Source organism: Rissa tridactyla, chromosome 19 (assembly GCF_028500815.1).
Source record: "Rissa tridactyla isolate bRisTri1 chromosome 19, bRisTri1.patW.cur.20221130, whole genome shotgun sequence".
NCBI classification, from domain to species: Eukaryota; Metazoa; Chordata; class Aves; order Charadriiformes; family Laridae; genus Rissa; species Rissa tridactyla.
The window spans coordinates 5,842,655-5,861,924 of record NC_071484.1 but is presented as its reverse complement, the minus strand read 5'-3'; the positions used below and the strand labels follow the sequence as shown (position 1 = coordinate 5,861,924).

At 62.2% G+C, this 19,270-nt stretch overlaps 2 protein-coding genes across 6 annotated transcripts in view; both read right to left on the bottom strand.

Annotated features, from left to right (window-relative positions):
• ZNF385C (zinc finger protein 385C) overlaps window positions 1–19,270 on the bottom strand; it is a 60,878-nt gene that overhangs the window by 19,082 nt on the left and 22,526 nt on the right. For 2 of the 4 annotated variants that reach the window (XM_054224100.1, XM_054224101.1), the window contains exon 1: window positions 17,985–18,038. The exons of 1 other annotated variant lie outside the window; for it this stretch is intronic. In XM_054224100.1, the coding sequence (XP_054080075.1) occupies window positions 17,985–17,994 (10 nt within the window). In that variant the 5' untranslated portion in view covers window positions 17,995–18,038. Of the gene's footprint in view, window positions 1–11,830; window positions 11,866–17,984; window positions 18,039–19,270 lie in introns of those variants that run through there. One more of the 4 variants, XM_054224102.1, reaches the window with a different exon arrangement.
• Window positions 1,424–9,337, bottom strand: C19H17orf113 (chromosome 19 C17orf113 homolog). Of its 2 annotated transcripts, none has more exons than XM_054224098.1 (3): window positions 8,996–9,337; window positions 5,397–6,025; window positions 1,424–3,747 (listed from the first exon to the last, which is right to left on the bottom strand). In XM_054224098.1, the coding sequence occupies exons 2-3, from the start codon at window positions 5,913–5,915 to the stop codon at window positions 2,215–2,217; spliced, it is 2,052 nt and encodes a 683-aa protein (XP_054080073.1). In that variant the 5' UTR covers window positions 5,916–6,025; window positions 8,996–9,337; the 3' UTR covers window positions 1,424–2,214. The 2 variants fall into 2 exon arrangements, with proteins under 2 accessions (XP_054080073.1, XP_054080072.1); XM_054224097.1 differs by having other exon boundaries at window positions 5,397–5,925.

The following is a 19,270-nucleotide window of genomic DNA, read 5'->3' as shown; positions in this document are numbered from 1 at the left end:
GCTCTGCTGGCCCTGGAGACAGCGATGCCGCAGCTGCCCTGGCACGGCGGGTTCGCTCCGTGGTTCCGGCAGCAGGATCAGCCCTTCCACACCCCCCCCCAGCTCCAGCAGAGCCCCACGGGAAGGAAGGGCCAACCCCCCCAACCCCGCGACGCAGAGCTGCTCTGGGCAACCTGCTCTGGCACTGACGCCGCTTCCCAGCCCGCCTTGGAATACGAGGACGGTGCATGTTGTGAGCGTCATCCTGCTCAACCCTCCCTTATCCAGCGTTCGACAGCCACAGCCCCCCCCTCAACACGCAGCTTGGCCAGTAGCCCGCAGCAAAGCCCAGCTCGCGGGACCGGGGCACGCGAGAACCACACGCCCGAGCCAAGGGATGCCTGAGAGCGAGCAGCCTCCCCCCCTGGGTACCCTCGGCCATCCAGTCACCACCTCCACCTTACGGACCAGCCCGAAGGACACGGACTCTGGGCCACCAGCGGTCACCCGCCGCCAGCCCCGAGGACAGAAATCCCGCTCTCCCTGCCTCCCCCGCAGGCGCAGGACACAGCGTGCCCGTGGGAGCCTGCAAGGCACCACCAGCCACCCCAAACACCCCGTCCCACCACATCATCCACAACGTGGGTCCGGGGGTGCGGTACCCGCTGGGTCGGACAGACGGCAACCCACCCCCCGGAGCAATGGAGGACGCCAGCAGGGGAGGCAGCCAAGGACCATCGCTGGGGCCGTGCAGCCCCTTGGGCCACTCAGGCTGCTCCCAGAGCTGGGGGGGCTCCGTGAGCCACGGACGGGGTGGAGGAAGATCCAGGACAGGGGGGAGCAGCGAGCCCAAGCCCCCCACGGCCCTTCCGTGTTGCTGCAGTTCAAATCCCAACCGGAGGCAAACTATGGGAGCAACGGGAACCGTCACAGTTATGGACAGTGGGGTCAAATCCTGCCGGACACGGAGCCTGCGTCTGCGGGACAGCGTGAACTTACCCAGGGAAGGAGCGGAGCCGAATCCCGCGGGAGGACACGATGCTCAGGATTAAACCGACGTGATGCTTCAGGCTGCTGCGCTGGCTTTATTGCGGCTTACAATCAGTCAGAAGGGTCTCCTCGCCCACCCCGACAGCACCGAAGAAACCGTCCCTTCCCAGCTCACGCCAGAGGAGCCCCACACCAGCCCCGACACGCCGCGCAGCACCACCACCGGCTCTCCCACACCCCGAGGGCTTCGCTCGCTGCGGGGTCAAGGGAATGCTTGAAAGGAAAGACACAAGCTAAACCACCCAGGTTTGTCCCCAAAGCAGGTGTCAGAAGGCTCTTTCTTTGGTCGCGAGGTTGCAGAGAGCTCCGACTGCAAAGGGAACGCGGGGGTGCGATGCCATTTGGAAAAGACCAGGAATTCACTCATTATTTTCGGACCCCTGCTTATAATTTATTCTGTCGTTGCAAAAAAAAAAAAAAAAAAAAAGTCCTTTTAGATATCTTTGTACTTTAAACGCTAGGAAAATTAAGATAGACCTTTTTAATATATATATAGTTATATATATATTTATATATATACACACATACACATATATACACAATGATGCATTTAAAAGTTACTATTTCCTCAGCGATTACAGTGTCATTCTCTAAATCTCTTGCTCTTGAAATGATCACGACTTGATGCCACTGCTAAAAATACTTTGTGCTGTGCGCAAGGAATACCGACAAGACACCGCCAGGCATTTCAGGGCTTGCCATGGAGCTAGAAAGATGCGCCGCCTTTTCTGCATTCATTCTCGAAGCTCCAGACCAACAAAAATCAGATATTTTTGCAGGGGATTAAGTAAAAAGCTGCTGGGTATCATTGTGCAAAGGCAACGCGACATTTGAGCTCGAGAGAAGATTCGCCTTCGTCTCCCTAACAGAAAATAATAACAAACCCTTGGAAAAAAAAAAAACAAACCTCATCGCAATTTGGGATTTCAGGTAGCCCCAAGATTTTAAATTCCGGCCAATTCAGACGGATGTTTGGGGGATGAGGGAGGGACGGTCGTGGGACCAGCATGGCTTCGGGAAGGACCCCGTTTCCTCTTCCCAGCATGGAGCAGGTCACCATGCACCAGCGGCCACCCGGCCTCAGGGGTGACCAGCGATGGGGAAAGGTGGCATCGAGCCAGCACTCGGGGCTGCCTGCAGGACCCGGCTCCCTGCCCGCAGGGCTCTGCCTTTGCCGGCCACCGCTCACTTGACCTGCGCCACGATGAAGCCGGACTCCCTCATGCTCTCGTAGTACTCGATGGCCAACGCAAAGTCAAACTCGTTGATGGCCGGCCCGTCGATGGCGATCTTCATGAGGTCGGAGAGCCCCTCGTCCTTCGCGCGGTGCGACCGTCCGCGCTTCAGCAGCTGCCGGCCCCGGCTGATCTTCTCGGCGAGCACCGAGCCCAGCGGCAAGGCAAGGGCGATGGCCGCGAGTACGGCAAAGTCCGGGAAGAGTTCGTGCATCTCAGAGTTGCTGTAGACCAGCTTGACGCAAAGGTCCTTGAAGGAGAGCTGGCTGAGGCTGAAGACGATCCGCTTGAAGAGGGGGAAATCGCTCAGGGCCCTCTCGCTCACCACCACCCGGGAGTAAGCCTGCAGGAGGAAGTTCAGCTCGCTGACCCCGTAGCTGCCAATGTCCTCCAGAGACTGGGGGTAGCACTTGGGGTTGAAGATGGCCGAGAAGGAGCTGATGGCCTCCAGGACGCTGCTAGGGAACCTGTCCAGCAGGTTGCCCCGCACGCTCTCCAGGTAGCTCTCCTTCAGGCGCTCAAAGTGCTTCAGGTGCACCTTGGAGCAGTTGGCCAACTCAACGCCCTTGTAGTAGAGGCGGCTCTCGCCCTCCCGGTCGTCCCGTGGATGCTCGTTCATCTCGTTGAGGAACTCCTGGAGGTTCTGGCCACTGGTGCTCTTCTGGGCCTGCAGGGTGGTGGCCGTGGCAGAGACGATGGGCTTCAGGATGGAGAGGTCAAAGTCCTCAATCTGGAAGAAGCGGCTGAGTTTCTGGAAGATAGGGAGGACATCCAGGAGGATCTTGGTGAAGGCCACAAACTGGAACTTCTTGAGCTCTTCGCAGAGGCCGTGGGCCACAGGCGACCGCTCCGCCTCGCTCTCCAGCAGCAGCACCAGCGTGGGCCACGAGGAATCGATGGCTTCCACGGCTGGGAAAATAGAAGTCCAGTGGATGGCTTTGGGGCTCCCGAGGTCTATCTCACAGAGGTCCAGGACGCTCCGCAGCTCCTGCAGGCCATTGCTTTCCCCCCTAAAGCTGGAGTAGAGCCTGTACACAGCATCCACAGTGGTCTCGTATTTCTGGAGGTATTCGATGCTGCCGATGCTCTCAGCCGGCAGCAGGGAGCTCCCGTGGGACAGGCAGTGCATCTCCATGAGGAGCGGGCAGAGGGAGGTCAACGCGGTGCCCACCCCGCTCAGCCGCTCGGCCACCAGCGAGGCGCTGTCGGCGCTGAGCCAGGTGATCTTCATGGTGGGGATGCCGAAGGAGCGCATCACCTCGCCCACCTTGCCCGCCACCGTGGAGGCCTCCCCGGCGGGCAGCTCGAAGCTCCCCAGGAAGGTGGCGGAGGTCTGCCCGTTGCAGGGGGAGACAGTGGTGGTGAACATGGCGAGGCTGCGGTGCTCCAAGACGTCCACCGTCTCGTCCACCACCAGCCCAACAAACGGCGAGGCTTTTATCCTGTGCCTGTCCTCGTTGTGCAGGACTTTGGCGATCGCTGCCTGAGCCAGTTAGAGGAGGTGTGCAGGGCAGACGGGGAGGGAAAGAGAAACACAAATGAACTTCAAAAGCGGGCGGGGGATGCACAGCAGCCAGCGCAAAGGCAAGGCTTCCCCCCCTCGGATCTCCCCGAAAGCGGCGCAAGGTCCCGAGTCAGCGAGAAGCCCTTCAAGAAGCCGTATATACAGCTACATACACAAGAAATCATTTTCTTTTTCCCCCAACGTACCATCTCCCCCCTCTCCTGGCCTGCAGCCCGAGCACCCAGCAAAGCTGCAGAGAACCCGGGGGTCCCTGCCCCGAGCCAGGGGGTTGGAGCCCCGCGGCTTCTGCAGGACCAACACCGAGCCCCTGGCCCCCGAGCCCCTGCCGGCGGCGAGGCAAGACACCGCCAACCCCCTGCCGGGCCTCCAACTTCAGCGATCGCTCCCGTGCTCCACACGCCGCGCACCGGCAGGAGCGGCAGCGAAACTTCCCGGCATCTCTTCCTTCTTTCCTCCCTTTTCCCCATTTCAGGCAAACGCCCCGGTTTGAAGGGAAAACTTCCTTGGCGTGCGTGAACGCTGCAAGTAGCGCTTCAGGCCGAGAAATCTAATTAGTGGATTTAGCCTATCTGCGGCAAAATAAGGCTCTTTGGAGATCTAAAAAGCCTGGCAAACGGTCAAGACTCACTAAAAATTTAATTTGATTTTAACAGGCGCGAAGCATTTGTAAAATTAAGAAAATCCTCTCTAAACTCTCCGGCTACTTGATCTTTCTGATCACCCAGTTTAGGGCAAAAGAGGAAAAACCCACAGAGCCTGTGTGCTAATTGAACTCCTGAGCTTTTATCCTCCCAGCAGCCTGGCAGGCTCCGTCGGGAGAGGATGCTCCTGCCCTCCCTGCCCGAATGGAAGCGCACGTGTGACCATGAGCCTGAGGCTCCTTCGATGGAGCCCATCGCCTTCTCCTGCTCTGTCAAATCAGGGAACGGCACCAAGAAAGTGCCACGTTGATGTTTCATGTGGAGGAACTTTCAAGTCTCCACTGAAACTCCCGGAGAATGGGGAGCATCGCCTGGTTCCACCGCCTGCCCTGGGGGACCGGAGCACGCCCGGCACAGCCTGGTTGCGTGGACCGGGCTGGTGGTCCCAAGCACATCGCGACGTGCCCTGGTGCCACGGGGCGCGTTTACCTGTCCAAGGACGGGGACGGCGGTTTGCCCACCAGCAAACGCCGATGCTGTGGGTGCTCCTGAGCAGCCAACAGCCCCAGCCCCTGCTCTGCCTGCAAGTCAGGGACACCAGCTCCCTGCCGGGCTCCTGCCTGTGCCTGCAGCACCCAGCTCCGACGCTCCCGGGCTCGTGCCGCCAGCAGGATCCAGCGATCCCCAGCACGGAGATGACTCTGGCCCCGATAAGGCATTCACCGGGGCCTGAGGGATGGGAGCTTGTACTTAAGATCCCGTTCGGACAGGCAGCACCCAAAACAAAGCCAAGCGGGTGCTGGCGATGCTCGACGGGGTGCTGGGAAGCGTGGGGCTCCCCGCCGCAGCCGGTCGGCGCGGGCACCCCACCTGCCCCGCTGAAGGCGGCGGGTGCAGGCAGGCGGCCACGCGGCACCGTGTGGCCGTCAGACCCCCGGCGCGGAGCCCCCAGCCCGGCATACACACCTGCATCTCCCGGACGCTGCTGGGGTGATAGTACTCGCTGTGCTCAGAGGCCAGCAGCGCCTGGCACAGGTTGAACTTCTGGAAGTCAAGCAGGGAGGAGCACTTCTCATCCGGGATCTCCTCCTTCGCCATCCAGTAGACGGTGGTGAGGACGGCCACCTTCGCCGGGTTCACCTCCACCTTGATGACAGAGCGCAGCTCCGGGTGGCCATGGACGCGGGTCTCGAAAGCCAGCTGCTCCCGGTTCACCGCCAGCGCCTGGCGGTGCGCGCCGGAGGTGACGTGCCGCAGCAGGGCATGGCGCTGGAAGTTGTCTGTGCCCACGGTAAAGGCGTTCTCTGCTTTACCGTGCTTGTTCTTCACCAACGCCTGCCGACACTCTATGCAAAACATGAGTTTCCTCTCATAGTCAAACTCCAGCCAAGTAAATTCTTCCTTCCAGTGCTCATTGAAATAGCGCTTACACTTTTTATTGGAATTGGAAGTTTCCCCAGCTGGCTTTTTCCCTGGAGGCACCATATTGCTGTGGCTGGGAAATCAAACACTACGGTTGAACTGAAACGTGCCTTGGAGGAGCAGCCTCTACACTTAATTTAGTAAGAAGGTCTATTACAACTCTCCTGGTTCGACTGGAGATGAAAGAGACACAAGGGAAAGGGATTAGGGCCCTGCAAACCTCAGCCTGCGCTCATTGTTTATTCCTGCCTGCTAACGAAGGGCTGCGGTGGCCGGGCGGCAGCGCTCGGGGCAGACAGGGCTGTGCGACACCGCGCGGGGGCATCCCACCGAGCCCCTCACTGGTGTCAGCGGTGGGACTGGCGCACATGCACGGGCCTCCTCGGGAGCACAGGGACACCCAAACACGCCTCCCAGCAGAGCAGAGCAGAGCTCCAGGCTGCGGCTGATGCTGGAACCGGCATTGAACCAAACGGCTGAAAACGAGCGTTCAGCCCCCGAGGAGCAGCACCCGCTGCTGACGGCGAGACCCGGCGCTGGACGAGGGTGACCCGGAGGCCAGCTCGGAAACACGTGCCGGGGGGTTGCACGCACACGCGTGTGCGTTCGTTCCTCCCTTGCTTGTCTCCATCCCAGGAAACTGCCCAAGCAGCACCGCGTCCCGTGGCGGCAGGGCCGTGCTCTGCCCCAGCCTCCAGCATCCCCCCCCCGGGGGTGGCGTATGCACAGGACCCGCCCCAGCCAGGGCTCCCCAGTGGCTACCGGAGCCCCAGGCTGCAAAGCACTTCGAGATAGTTAAACCAGCCACTTCAGCATCCACTTAACTCCCTCCCTACTCTTAAGCCCCACTCGGGTCTGATCCTCGCATTCTTCCATGAACTGGATGGAAACCCCAAACTGAGCCGCGATGAGGAGGAAGAGGAGGAGGAAGAACTCAGAGCAGGGTGGGGAAGTGTGTGTGGGGGAACTAAAACACGGAGGGGAAAAGGAAAGAAAATGGATATTTAGCAGCAGCGCGAGCCAGGGAATACTTTCAGTCTGTGTCACTTGCTGAGAAACCCACCAGGATGGGGTTTTCCTAAAGAACAAAAGCCCCGAGCACCAGAGCCGTTACCACAGGAAGAAGTGGAAAACCTCATGATTTAAGCATTAGAGCAACAACCCGACCCCCAGCGCGGCAAACACCCGTTCCCCGGAGCAGGGCTTCCCCTCGGGGTGCCCTGGGCGATGCTGGCTGGGTGGCGGTGGAGCTGGTCCCCAGGTCCAGCCCCGAGCCCTGAGTCTTCCCCTGGCTCTGGGAGTTTCTTTTGGCTGCGCCTGGTTTTTTAGGACCTTCTCCTTCCCATCAAACTCCTCCCAATGATGAGCGGACATACCAAAGCCTCCTGCCACGCCGGGCGGGAGCAGCGCTCCCACTTTGCTCCTCCATCACAGAAACCAGAGTAACCTAGTAAAAAAAGGCATCAGAGGCCAGGAAACCCCCTCTGCGTCCAGAGAGGAAAACATCAGCCTCCAAGCAGGAGCTGGCAGCACCGGCATCGCCAAGCCTGGCCACAGCCCGTGTGCCAGCCAGGTGTCTCGCACCTCGCCCTGCGGAGATGGGCACCGCGGGGGCCGGCGCGGTGCGGACCCTTGGAGCCCGTATTCCCCATGGCTGCCATCCAGGTGCCTCACGGTCCCGGCCCCCGGAGCCGCCCTGTCCCAGTCCAGCAGACACGGGCGCGTCTTCGGAGCGTCACCCTCCCGCTTCCAGCCCTGCGAGCGCTCGCCCTGTGCTCTTCCAGCAAAGCGGGAGCTGCGTGCCGGCTCTGCCAGGGCAGGGGGATGGGGACAGAAGGACCAGCGCAGCCAGCCCAGCTCGGAGTAGGGCTTTGCTGGTCCAACACTCGCCTCTAACCACAGTCAGCATCAAACGCTTCCAAGGAAGCGGAGAAAAACCCCAGAACGCGGCCGGGCTGGGAGCACAAAGCTTTCACAGCTTGCCATGGGCGCCCGGATTCCCTCTGCGTCTCGCTCTTTGCCTGTTTCACGTGGTTTTTGGTTTGGTTCCCAGAGCCAGGTCTGCCGCCCGGTCCCACACCTTGGCATGGCGCAGCCGAGAGCACCCAAGGAGCCATTCCCACAGCCAGGGGGTTCCCAAAAAAGCTGCAGCCACTTCCTCAGCAGGGCCAGGAGCCGCTGCAGACGCCGGGTGCCGGCCAGCGCAGCGTCTCCTGGCAGCACGTTAATTAGGAAACCGCCACGGACTTGCCACGACAGTCAAAGCCCAGACCCGTCTTGCTGAATGTTTCCTCTGCAGTTGCCAGCACCCGTCAGACGTTCCTCGGGGACGCGGGCTCTGCCAGGGCTGGGATTGCGCCGGTGTCCCCACCGTGCCCCCCGTGAGGCTTGGGGCTCGCCCCCGAGGCAGAGGAGGTGTCCCCGGAGCAGGGATGGCACTGCCATCGTTGAAAGCCTCGCTCATGGTTGACATGCCCAGCCTGACCCGGACACCCCCGTGCCGGGCAGGCGTCAAGCTCGGCGTGCACTGGCTGCCGCCGGGACGGTGCACAGCCCCGGGGGGCGGTTTCCTCCCTTCCCTCCCTGTCATCGACCCCATTCGCTCCCAAACCCGTCCCCACCTACACACAGCCTGGCACTTGCTCCAGCAAAACCAGCTACCTTGGAAAAGGGGGGGAGAAAGAAAGCAGCATTTAGTGTTTGGGGCGTGCGGGGCCGGGAGAGCTCGGCATGGAGCGGGGCATCACGGCACCGTGTCCTGCACCCCCCGCAGCCCCGGCCACGCACCGGCACCGGGTACCCTTCACCGTGCACATCGCTCCCCGGCCGCTGCCGGCCACGGGAAAAAGCAGTGCTCTGCCTCCTCGGGGCGGGGGGGGGGGCCGCTTGGGAGCGGGGGGTGACACTGCTGTACCCCCACCAGCCCGCTGCTCCCCCCGGCCGGGGCAGGAGCTCTCTCTGCAGGGAAGTTTGGGCAGGATTTACTTGGCACGAGGACGAGCCGCCGCTGTGACCCTCGCGTCAGCCCTGGCTGCCGGTCACCGGCCACCTAACGCCCGCCGGGGAGCGGGCGAGCAGAGCAGCATGCCACCCCCAGCCCTGCGTGCCCGACCCGCACGCCCGCCCTCCCCCTACATACGTACCATCGAAAGGCTGCCATAAGCTTTGGGGCGAGGGGGCTCGCAAACTTCCCAGATTTTGGTTTTTAAATAGGAAAAAAGAAAAATAGAAATTGAAAAAAAAAAAAAATCATCTAATTAAAAAAAAACCAACCCCACAAACCCCGCCAAACAATGCAAAGCCACGGGAAAAAAAAAAACGAAAAGGAAGGCGGCGGCGGGGAGGCAGGGAGCAGCGGGCACCCCCCCGCCCCGGTGGCCCCGCTCAGCGTCCCACTGGCCCCCAGCGCGGCGGCTGCGGGAACAAAGCCTGCGGCTGCCGCCCGCGCTCACGGGAGCACGGGAGCAGCCATCTTGCTGCGAGGACTGTCTGGCTCCGCGGATGCTCCCGGCAGCCCACGGCGGCAGTGGCCACTAGCGGTGGCCAGGAACGGAGAAGGCCGCGTGGCGGTGGCCTGGCCACGGGGATGGTGGTCACGGTGGCTGGGCGATGAGCTCCGGCCCCTGGGGAAGGGGAGCAGCCCCGCACACGCCGCTGCTTCGCCGGGATGCCTTCCCCCAAGGTGCACGGAGGACAGAGGCGATGGGCATCGGATGCCTGGCTCCTGGCCACCCCGGGACCCCCAGCCCGGGTCCCTTGGCTGAGGGCTGAGCGTCCGCAGCAGGACGAGCTGCAAAAGCGTCTGCATCCAGCCGGGACGGGTGTCCCAGGGCTCGGGCAGAGCCAGGACCCGACTACCCCGTGAGCGGGCAGCCGTGGCCAAAGCGGCTCCCCAGCCCTGCCCGCGGGCACGAGCGGCTGCAGCATCCAGGTCCGGACCCTCCGGGTCTGCACCGCGGGACTGGTGCTGGGACTGGGACTGGCCCCCGCGCCTGGCACCCAGCCCCTCCCCGGCTGGGGCTCCCAAAGGAGCACGGGGCTCCACTCATGCCAAAAAAACCCCCTTCTTCTAGCACTAAATGCAGGTGAAATTTAGAGCCCCTCAACTTCTTCCAAAACTAGGATTTTCTGCCACCTCTGCTTTCCCCAAACAAGGCTCCCGGGAACACTGAAATCCCCAAAAACACCAGTGTCCCGCAGGAGCCCCTGATGGGAACATCTCACCCATTCCCCGGCGCCCTGGCACCCACACGGTGCTCGGGCGCCGGAGGATGCTCTCGGCCCCGACTCCCCCTGCTCCCGGTGCAGAATCCGGCCCCGACAAGAGCGGCGGCCCCACGGTATGTGCGTGGATTAGGGGCTGCATTGTACCTGGCTCCGGCTGGCTCCGCACCAGGGAGGGGACGGCGGCCCCCCACTGAATTCCTCTCTTTGGGCTCCTCGACATGTCCCCGGGGCAAGAAGCTCTTCCTGCGCTGGGGACATTCCTGCCCGGCCACCTCAGCCCAGGGTTAATGCGAACAGGAGCTGGGTGAAACCAGAGCCGGGCTCCCAGGGGTGAAAATATGCACTATTTATTCTTGTGCTAATGCAAGCGAGAAAAGAGGACTTAGCCCTTTTAATCAGTTTTCAGGCAGGAGGCTGCCGCATCCCCTGTACGCAGCATCCCGAGCAGGACTGCAAAGGTCACTCGCTCCCGGTGGCCCCGCGGGCTGGGGTTCACCCCCGACCCCCGGCACCGCGACCCACCGGCAGGAGCGGGGGACTCCAGCCAGGAACACGGTTGCTTTTCCCTGCCCAGAGCCCAAAGGGAGCAGCCGGGTCCGATGCCGCAGGCTGGTCCGAAAACCAGAGCAGAGGGAGCCTCACGAAGCTCCACGCAAAGCCCTGGAAAATGGGTGGATTTGGCAAAAGCCCCCACTGCCCACCCTCCCCGCTGCTTTTCCCAGTGCTGGACACAAACGCTTATAATTATCGTGAGCCAAAAGGAGCCACGCAGGAAAAATCTGCATCAGTGAAAGAAAATTGCTCAAGAAAAGAAGCAACAAGGACACCAAAATCCCGCTGGGTGAACCATCGGTAGCAGCAGGCGGCATCGCTCCGGCCTCCTCTCCGAGCGCGGCCAGAAAACCAGGGAGATGGGGCAGGTCAGGGGCTCGTGGGGTGTCTCACCGAGGGGCGAGGAGCTGCTGCGGAGCCCCCGGCCCCCATCTGCCCCGCGTGGGGCTGGGACATCCTGCCCCAGCCCCGGGCTGATGAAAGGTGGGGGACCGGAATCACTGTGCCCTTTTGCTCTGTACAGGGTCCCGGCTCTGGAGGGGTTGGGGACCCCCAGGAGAAGCTCCAGCCCCATCAGCCACCCAGCGAGTGTCCTCGACCGCGGCAACGCCAAACCGCGGTAACGCCAAACTGTGGTAACGCCAAACCTCACATCCTTGTGTGCCGGAATACCACATCGCCGGAACACCAAACCACGGTAACGCCAAACCGAGCATCCTCACCCGGCATAACGCCAAACTGCGGTAACGCCAAACCACGACGGCCTTGCAGGAGCAAAAGGGGGACGGGGACAGACATGGGGGCAACCTGCCAGGGGCCGGGCAGGGACCCCGGGGCATGCCGAGCCCAGGGAGGGGGGTGGGAAACCAGGGTGCGCTGGGGGAACCCCACAGGCTCCGGTGTAAGCCGGGGGCTCTGCCTGCATCGTGCCGGGGGGGTCATGGCTGGACCCGCTGGCGGCTCTGCCTGGGGGCCATGGGAAACAGCTGAAACACCTCACATGAAACAGTCTTTTAATGGCCCTTCCCCCCCCCCCCGCCACTTTCCTCCATAAATTCACATTTCTACTGGAAGCCTCCAGCTTTAACCTGGATTTTGGGCAGTTCGCAGGATGTCCCTGACCCTCGCGAGCACCCCTGCCCTGCAGGATGTCAGATGTCCTTCCTAAAAGGAACCAAAATGGAAATATTTCCGCTCACCCCTCGGCAGCAGCAGGAGTCTTGGTTCGATTTGATCATCGCTATTTTTCTCCCCGTGACGTGCCTCGAGCGCTCGGCGGGCAGGTGCCCCGTCTGCACGGGCACATTCATCATCAGCACGAGGGGCACGGGGGCGGCCGCTGCCCAATGAGCCACACTTTCCATTTGAGCCCCGCGCCTTCCGCGGCCGAACCAGACCCGAGGGACGCCGAGGGGCACCGCTCCCGTCGGGGACGCCGAGGGACAGACCCTGCCACCCCCTGCCAGCACTTCACCCCCACGTCTGGGGACCGGTTTCCCTGAAGGTTCCTCGTTGCCTCTACAAGAAGCTGAAGGGAAGAGACTGAAACCCCAGCCATGTTACCCCCAAAAGACACCAAATCCCCGAGTCCAAACATATTGATGGGATTTTGGTTTCCTGCTCTGCTTTAAGCCGCTCTCTCGGGCTCCGGGGAATGACTCACGCTATTCCAGCAGGGAAGTGGAGCTGCGGGTGCTGCCGAAGCTGCTGACCCCGGAGACCCCCGTCCCCTTACAGCCCACCCCACGGTGCCCGGCTCCCCCGGCCCCCCTTCCCTCGCTCCCTCCCTTCCATCGCGTGGGGACGGGCTGGGGGCTCTGCACGGGGAGGATTTTGGGGCACGCTGCCCTGCAGGTCCCCGCTCCCCCTCTGCCCCCAAAGCCCCATCTGCGACAGGCCCCAAAATGAACCAGGGCGCACACGGGGGGGGATGATGGAAGAGGGGGATGATGGAGGGGGGGGGGGATGATGGAAGCGGGGGGGGATGATGGAAGGGGGAGGGGGTGATGGAAGCGGGGGGGGATGATGGAAGGGGGGGGATGATGGAAGCGGGGGGGGATGATGGAAGGGGGGGGGGATGATGGAAGGGGGGGGAAGATGGAAGGGGGGGGATGATGGGAGGGGGGGATGATGGGAGGGGGGGATGATGGAGGGGGGGGGGATGATGGGGGGGGGGGATGATGGGGGGGGGGGGGGATGATGGAAAGGGGGGGTGTGTGTGCACGGCAGCAGCCCCACCGCCAGGCTTTGCCCACCGCCGCAGCACCCCTTGCACCCGAAGGTGGTGACAGTTCAATTTAATCTCTGCACGGGGGGGGGGCGGAGGACGGCAGGCGTCGAGGAGCCAGTGTCTCGCGTAGGACAGAGCCGTCCCTCCGCGCGGGAGACAGCGCTGGGCACCGTGTCGGCTCAGACAAATTAAAAATACCTCTTGCACCCCCACCCCCCGCCCCCTCCCCACACCCCGGGGGCTGTTCTCCATCCGGAGTCGGCAGCGCTGGCTCATCCCCCGGGATCGGCTGTTTCGCAGCATGGCGGGGTTCACGGGGAGGAGCGGGTACCCCGGGCCGGGGAAGGGGATGGGGCACATCCTGGGGGACCCCAATATGTCCCTGCTGCGTCCCAGCTCTCCTGCACGTCTCCCGGGTGCTCGGGGGGGGTTGTTGTGCCGCTGCGGGCACAGGGGCTCGGGCACGCTCAGGTCCTTGCCAAGGGGCCTTGGGTGGGCAGCGGGACACGGGGAGAGGACCATGGGGCGTTGCTGGAGAAGGAAGCCCCCCCACCCCAAGCAGTTAGCACGGGGACCCCCGGCCGCCCCCCCAGCCCGCGGGATGCTGCCTCGCGCCTCCCTCCCCTGCGCAGCCTCCTCACAGCCTTGTGCTGCGTGACTTGAGCTGGCAGCGAACGAGCCTTGAAATAAACGCAGCTGACATCCCTGCAAACTGCCGGGCATGGCCACGGACAGGAGTATTCGTCGGGGCTGGGGAGGCGGGGAGGGGGGGACACACACAGTGCTCATTTCTCTCCCGCCGGCGACCCCAGCTCCGGGCTAACGCTGCCGGGATGAGACGGGGACGGTTTGCCCCCCACGCCGCTACCCCCCAGCCCAGAAGGGCAAAGCTTTTTTGGTGAAGAGCAAGAGCAGAAGCAGGGACAAGGTGATCTCCGGCCCCCAGCTCCCCCCCGGCTGATGCACCCACTCCTTGACGGGCAGCACGGCCGCATCCAGCCCCCAGGAGCCGCAGGGAGCCGAAACCCCACACAACCGGGAGAATAAATGCTTTCTGAGGGGCAAAAATGGAGGTCTTGCTCTATCAAGCCGCTTTTCCTCCCCATATCCACAAGCACCGAGCCCACCTCCCCTTGGATTTTAATTCCCAGCTCTCCCCACGTGCCAGCTCATTATGTGAAAATGAGCACTTAGCGATGCCCCCACCTTGCAGAGCCCCCGACGGGCTCAGCATCCCGGCCCAGACCCCGCTGATCCCTGCGGCAGGTACCGGGGAGCTCAGGAAGGAGCTGGGATAATCCCGACTCGGGGGAGCAAGCATTGAATGCCCACCCGGGCTCCGCTCCCCAAAGCCCTGCCCACCCTCCCCACCATCACCTGCTCCTGGCAGGAGGTCAGGATCCTTCCGAAATACGGGGAGCTCGGGGGGGAGACCGGAGCCCCAGGTTAGTTCAGCCTTTATTCCAGGGCATCACTTAAAATCATAAAAATTACAGCCGAGTCCAATTCATTACGGCCAGAGACCGAGTGACAGAAATGAAAAAGGAAAAAAAAAAGATACTCAAATTGCTGCTTTCTCACCGTTCCGGCGCAATAACCAATTTGGAACAAATTAAGGGGCTCCTGTCTCTCCCAGCCTTTTCAATGGCCTCGAAGCCAACGCACATTTCTCATAGCGCAGCGTTTCCTCCATTAACGGTGAAAATTAATGATTTCTATTATTGAAGCACCTGAAGGCAGGTGCCTCCCTCCCCCAGGGCACCGAGCCCAGCGCAGGGCCGGGAGAGGACAGATGGGCTCAGAAAGGATAAGTGACATGGCCGGGGCCACCCGGCAGGTCGGTGGCAGAGCCATGCTCCGGGCCGGTGGCAGTCCCCTCTCAGCAGTGCCGGAGAGATGCCCGCAGACCACCTCGGTGAGGCCCAAACCACTACGTGTGACGGTGTCACCGCTGTCCCCGATGCCACCCCCCAAGCAGCGAAACCACACGAGGCTTCAGCGAGTCCCTCCCGGCGGTGCTGGGGGGGGGGGGGGTGAGGGGCAATCATCCCACCTGCAGGGGGTCCCACCAGCTCAGACCACAGGGGTGCAAGTCACAGGGGGCTGAGACTTTCAGACCCCAATCCACCTACACAACACCCCCCCACCAAGCTTTAGAAAGGTCAAAGCCCTTTGCTTCCCCCCCCCTCCCCTGTCGCCACCGTCACGCTTGCGCTGGCAGCTGCCTAACCGCGCCCCCCCCCCCACCCCAGCACTGCCCCGGGGCCAGGCTGGTCATACCCGGGGTTTGGAAGCAGACACACATCTGTCATTATTTTTTAATTAGATTTTTATTTCCTACCGCTAGTATTTCACTGTAATTTCCGCCACTCCTACCCAGGCCGCGCTAACGGAATCACTTCGGAGAAGAGTGGGGACAGCCAGCCTACTCCTGCTAACAATCCCGCTCGGAAAAGGGACAAAAAAGCAATCTGTTAAATCCCTGGCCCCTGCGGTCATGACCAGCTTAAGGACATCGGGCGGGCGCTGGAACGGCCCATCAAAGCGCGGCCGCCAGCAGCCTCCTGGGGAACATCGTCCCCGCAGAAACTTCCTAAAAGTTCGCATTTGCCCAAAATACCTGTTCGCAACCCATCGCTGCCGCGAGGGGAGGGGGAGAAATAAACACGGTCTAAAAGAATTTGTGAATTAGACCCTCGGCTTGGTGCTGGAAACGCAGTGATATTTTCTAGCCCCCATCAGAGCGGAGGTCAAGATTAGATGACAGTTTGGTCTAAAAATACTCGGAAGGGAAGGCTGAGGCTGTCGGAGGAGCTCAGAGCCCCCGTACCTCCCCCCCCCCCCCCCGCCCCGGGGTGTCGCTCACACTTGAAACCAGGGGACAGATGTTTTCCCCAGGCCATTTCTCAGAGCGAGCCCCTGGCGATAAAAACAACTGCTGCCTTTACGGGGAAATTCACCCAAAACAACCTTAGGGGAAGCTCAGCCCCACCATCAGATGAGGGACCCCCAAAGCCAGACCCAGGAGCGGGGACAGGCTCTGTCCCCCTTAACCCCACCGAGACGGGAGAGGACAGGAAACCTCATTAAGCACCCAATTAACGACAGCGAACTCACAGCATCAGGACCCACCCTGCGGACGTGGAGCGAAGCCGGGTGACCCCCGAGTCCCCACATTTTTTTTGAAGGGGCGTTGGGAACTCAGGGCGGGGGGTGGGGGGGGGAGAGGGGGGCAGAGGGTGTCGAACGCGCACAGGGAGCGGCCACCGCCGTTCCCTACCCAGAGCAACCGCGACCCTGGCACCGAGATCGCCAGCGAGCCCCTGGCACCACGCGCTCAAAATGGAAGCTTTGGTGGCTTTACATTTCCTACATATTTGAGAGCACAAGGCTAAAAGCGAGCTTTGAGGGGGGGGGGTGGGGGGGGAGTGTTTCTTTGTTTTTTGTTTTAAACCTGCTTTGCCTAACAAGAATTCCAGATAAGTATCCCGAGTAGCGTTACACGTTCCAGAGAGACTGGGAAAGACAACTCACGGAGAAAAGATTGTGTTTCAGACTATTAGAAAAATTGAAGTGACCCCCAAGAGACGGCTGACGGCGCAGGGGGGAGCTGCGGCTACCAGCCACGCCAGCGCTCAAGGAGCCCTCCCAGAGGTGTCGGGTCAGTAACGTCCCCATCCCGGCCGCAGCAAGCACCCGCCCGCGATACCGCGGGAAGAGGCGTGCATGTAGACATGCACACACACGTATGTGCACACGTGTGTACACGTATGGAGAGAACCAGCGCCGCCGCCCGCGGGACCCGCTGGACCCCCATCCCTGCCCGGCGCAGGCAGCCGGGGGCGATGCTCCGGCCCCAACAGCCTGTCGGAAAGTTCAATGCCAATAAATAACAAAAAGCACTGAAACCACTGGCCCCGAATCTGCCCGTGGAACGGGTCCGAGAGCAGCGTTACGCTCCGTCTGCCGCCGCGGCTCCGCGACCCCGAGAGCGCCGCAGCCGGAGCAAAGCACCCCCAGCAGCCCCCCCACGCCAGCCTTTCCCTGCAAAGGTCGCTCCCCCCCAGCCTCATTTCACCCAAAAAGCATCAAACATTCGCCTTGCAAGGGCAGCAGAAACCCAAGTCGGAGCTGACCCCCAAACGAAGAGCAAGGGCAAAATACAGCCGTGTCAGCGCGCGACCTGTTTCTTCCTCTTTTTGCGGCCCTGGGAAAAATCAATAAGATGCAGTGAATCAAACTCAGCTTGAATCCCGTAAGTAATTAGGATTAGCAGGCTGGGAGCCGAAAAAACAGGCTGCATGTGTGCCTGGGCTGGGAGGGACCATTTTGTGGGTGTACGGTACGGCTTCCTCGATGCAAAGAAAAAGAACAGCTCTTTAAATGGGTTTTCGGGCAGGATGACAATAGGGAATGGAAACGACCTGATTTGCTTCGAAAGAAGAAAATCGAGCAAGGGTAATTCAGCACACTGAAGCCCTGGTGGGAGCAGGATGGGGACCCCACCAGTGAATCAATATTTGCGTTTTGATGCCAAGTCTGGTACCAGCCCCTCGCTCCCGAGCCCGGACTCCTTCAACACCGCACATTTCTGGAGCTCTTTGCTGGCAGTAAATAACCCAACCTCAATTCTTCACTATTAAAGAGTAAAGTCTGTGGTCAAAATCGCAAGGGGGAGAAAAGACGCCCCCCTCCCCACAACCTCAGCAGAGCTACCCGGAAAATAAGAAACGATTAGATGTGGTTTTCCCTTTAAAGAACCACTCGCGCCTTGATTTATTTGCGTTTTCTCAAGGCTCAAGTCACTCGGCAAAAGCCGCTGCCGGCAAAACGCTCCGACGGGGTCCGCGCGGGCAGGACCGTCCCCGCGGCCGAGCCCCCTCCCGGACCCCCCCTTCCCACTGCCACCGGCACCGCCACGGGGGGCTGCGGGTACCGCGGGGCTGCCGCGACCCCGGCCCGGGCGGGAGCTGCGGACGGCTCCGGTGCAGGGGACCAGGAACTGGGGGGGGGGGGGGACACGACGACAATAGGGGCGGTGGGGGGCAATAGGGGGGGCGATGGAGCTGAGAAACCCCCGGCCGGCAGCTCCCGCGGGGGAGGGAAAGTTGCGTTTCACCCACCTAGAAGCATTTTGGATCCGGCTGCCTCCGCTCGGCGCTGCTGGTGCCGCCCGCTCGCCCGGCTGGGCTGCGGGGAGGGGGGGGGGAAGAGGAGGGGAGGGGAGGGGAGGAAGGGCAGGGGAGGGGACGGGAGGGGAGGAAGGGCAGGGGAGGGCGGGTTCGCCCGCAGCCCCCGCTCCGCCGCGCACCCCCCCAATTAACAGCCTGATGCCGCCGGGGGGGTGCGAGCCCCTCGCCCGCGCGTCCGGCCCCGCCGCGGCCCCCGCCGGAGGTGCCGGGTATGACCGTGCCGATGGGGGGGTCCGTCCCGTCCCCGTCCCCGTCCCGTCCACCCCTCCCGGCACAGCCCTTCTCTGCCCCCGCCGGGCGCGGAGCGAACCTGGGGCTCCCCAAACGAAGAAACTCTGAGCGGGGAGGAGGGAGCCCACCCCCCAGAGCTAAGTCCCCGGGACCCCCCCCTCCCAGGGGGCTGTTTTGGGGTGGCCGTGGTCGGGCAGCACCCGCAGAGATGTCCCTGTGCTGGGTCTCCACCGCGGGGTTTGCTCAGGGAGGGGACGCAGCGGCGGCAGCTCCCCCCCAGCCCAAGCTCCCCAAACCCCCCCCCGCCGTGGGCAGGGAGTGGGGGGGGGCACACACACGCTGGTGGGGCGCAGCTGGGCCGACCACCCCCCTCAACTGCCTCCTTTCCCCGGAACGCTGAGCACATCCCGCACACAGCGGCCATGCACCCCCCTCCAGCCACCGGTGCGTCCCTCGGCTTTTGGGGTTGCCCAAAAGCATCGTCCCGGCTTCCTCCACCCACACCAGAGGGGTCCAACCTCCCCGACGGCCCCGGAGCACCCATCGGTGCAGCCCCACGGGGACAGGGGCAGCCGCGTGTCCCGGCCCCGGGCACTGGAAAAGCGCAGGGTCCGATCCAGCCACGGCATCGCCTCGTGGGGCGACGCGGGGGGAGTGGGGAGCCTGCCCCAGCTCCTCCCGATGGGAGTCTTGTGGGATTTGTGGGATTGGGGAGACCAGGGTTTGCTGCTCTCCCCATCGTTTTCGTTAGCAAAGGCTGAGGCGGTCGGATTCCCCGATGGCAGCACCTTCTCGGGGCTGAATTTTTGGCCCCCAGAGCTTCTCGGGAGGGGGGAGTTCACGCCTTGATTGCATGGTGCCTTTTAAAGAGGGAAATGATGAAAAACCTGCTTGTGAAAACAGGAAACAACCATCTTCACCACCACCACCACCAAAAGGGAGATCAGGGAGGGATTTAAATACTTCCCTCAAGTCAAACAATTTGA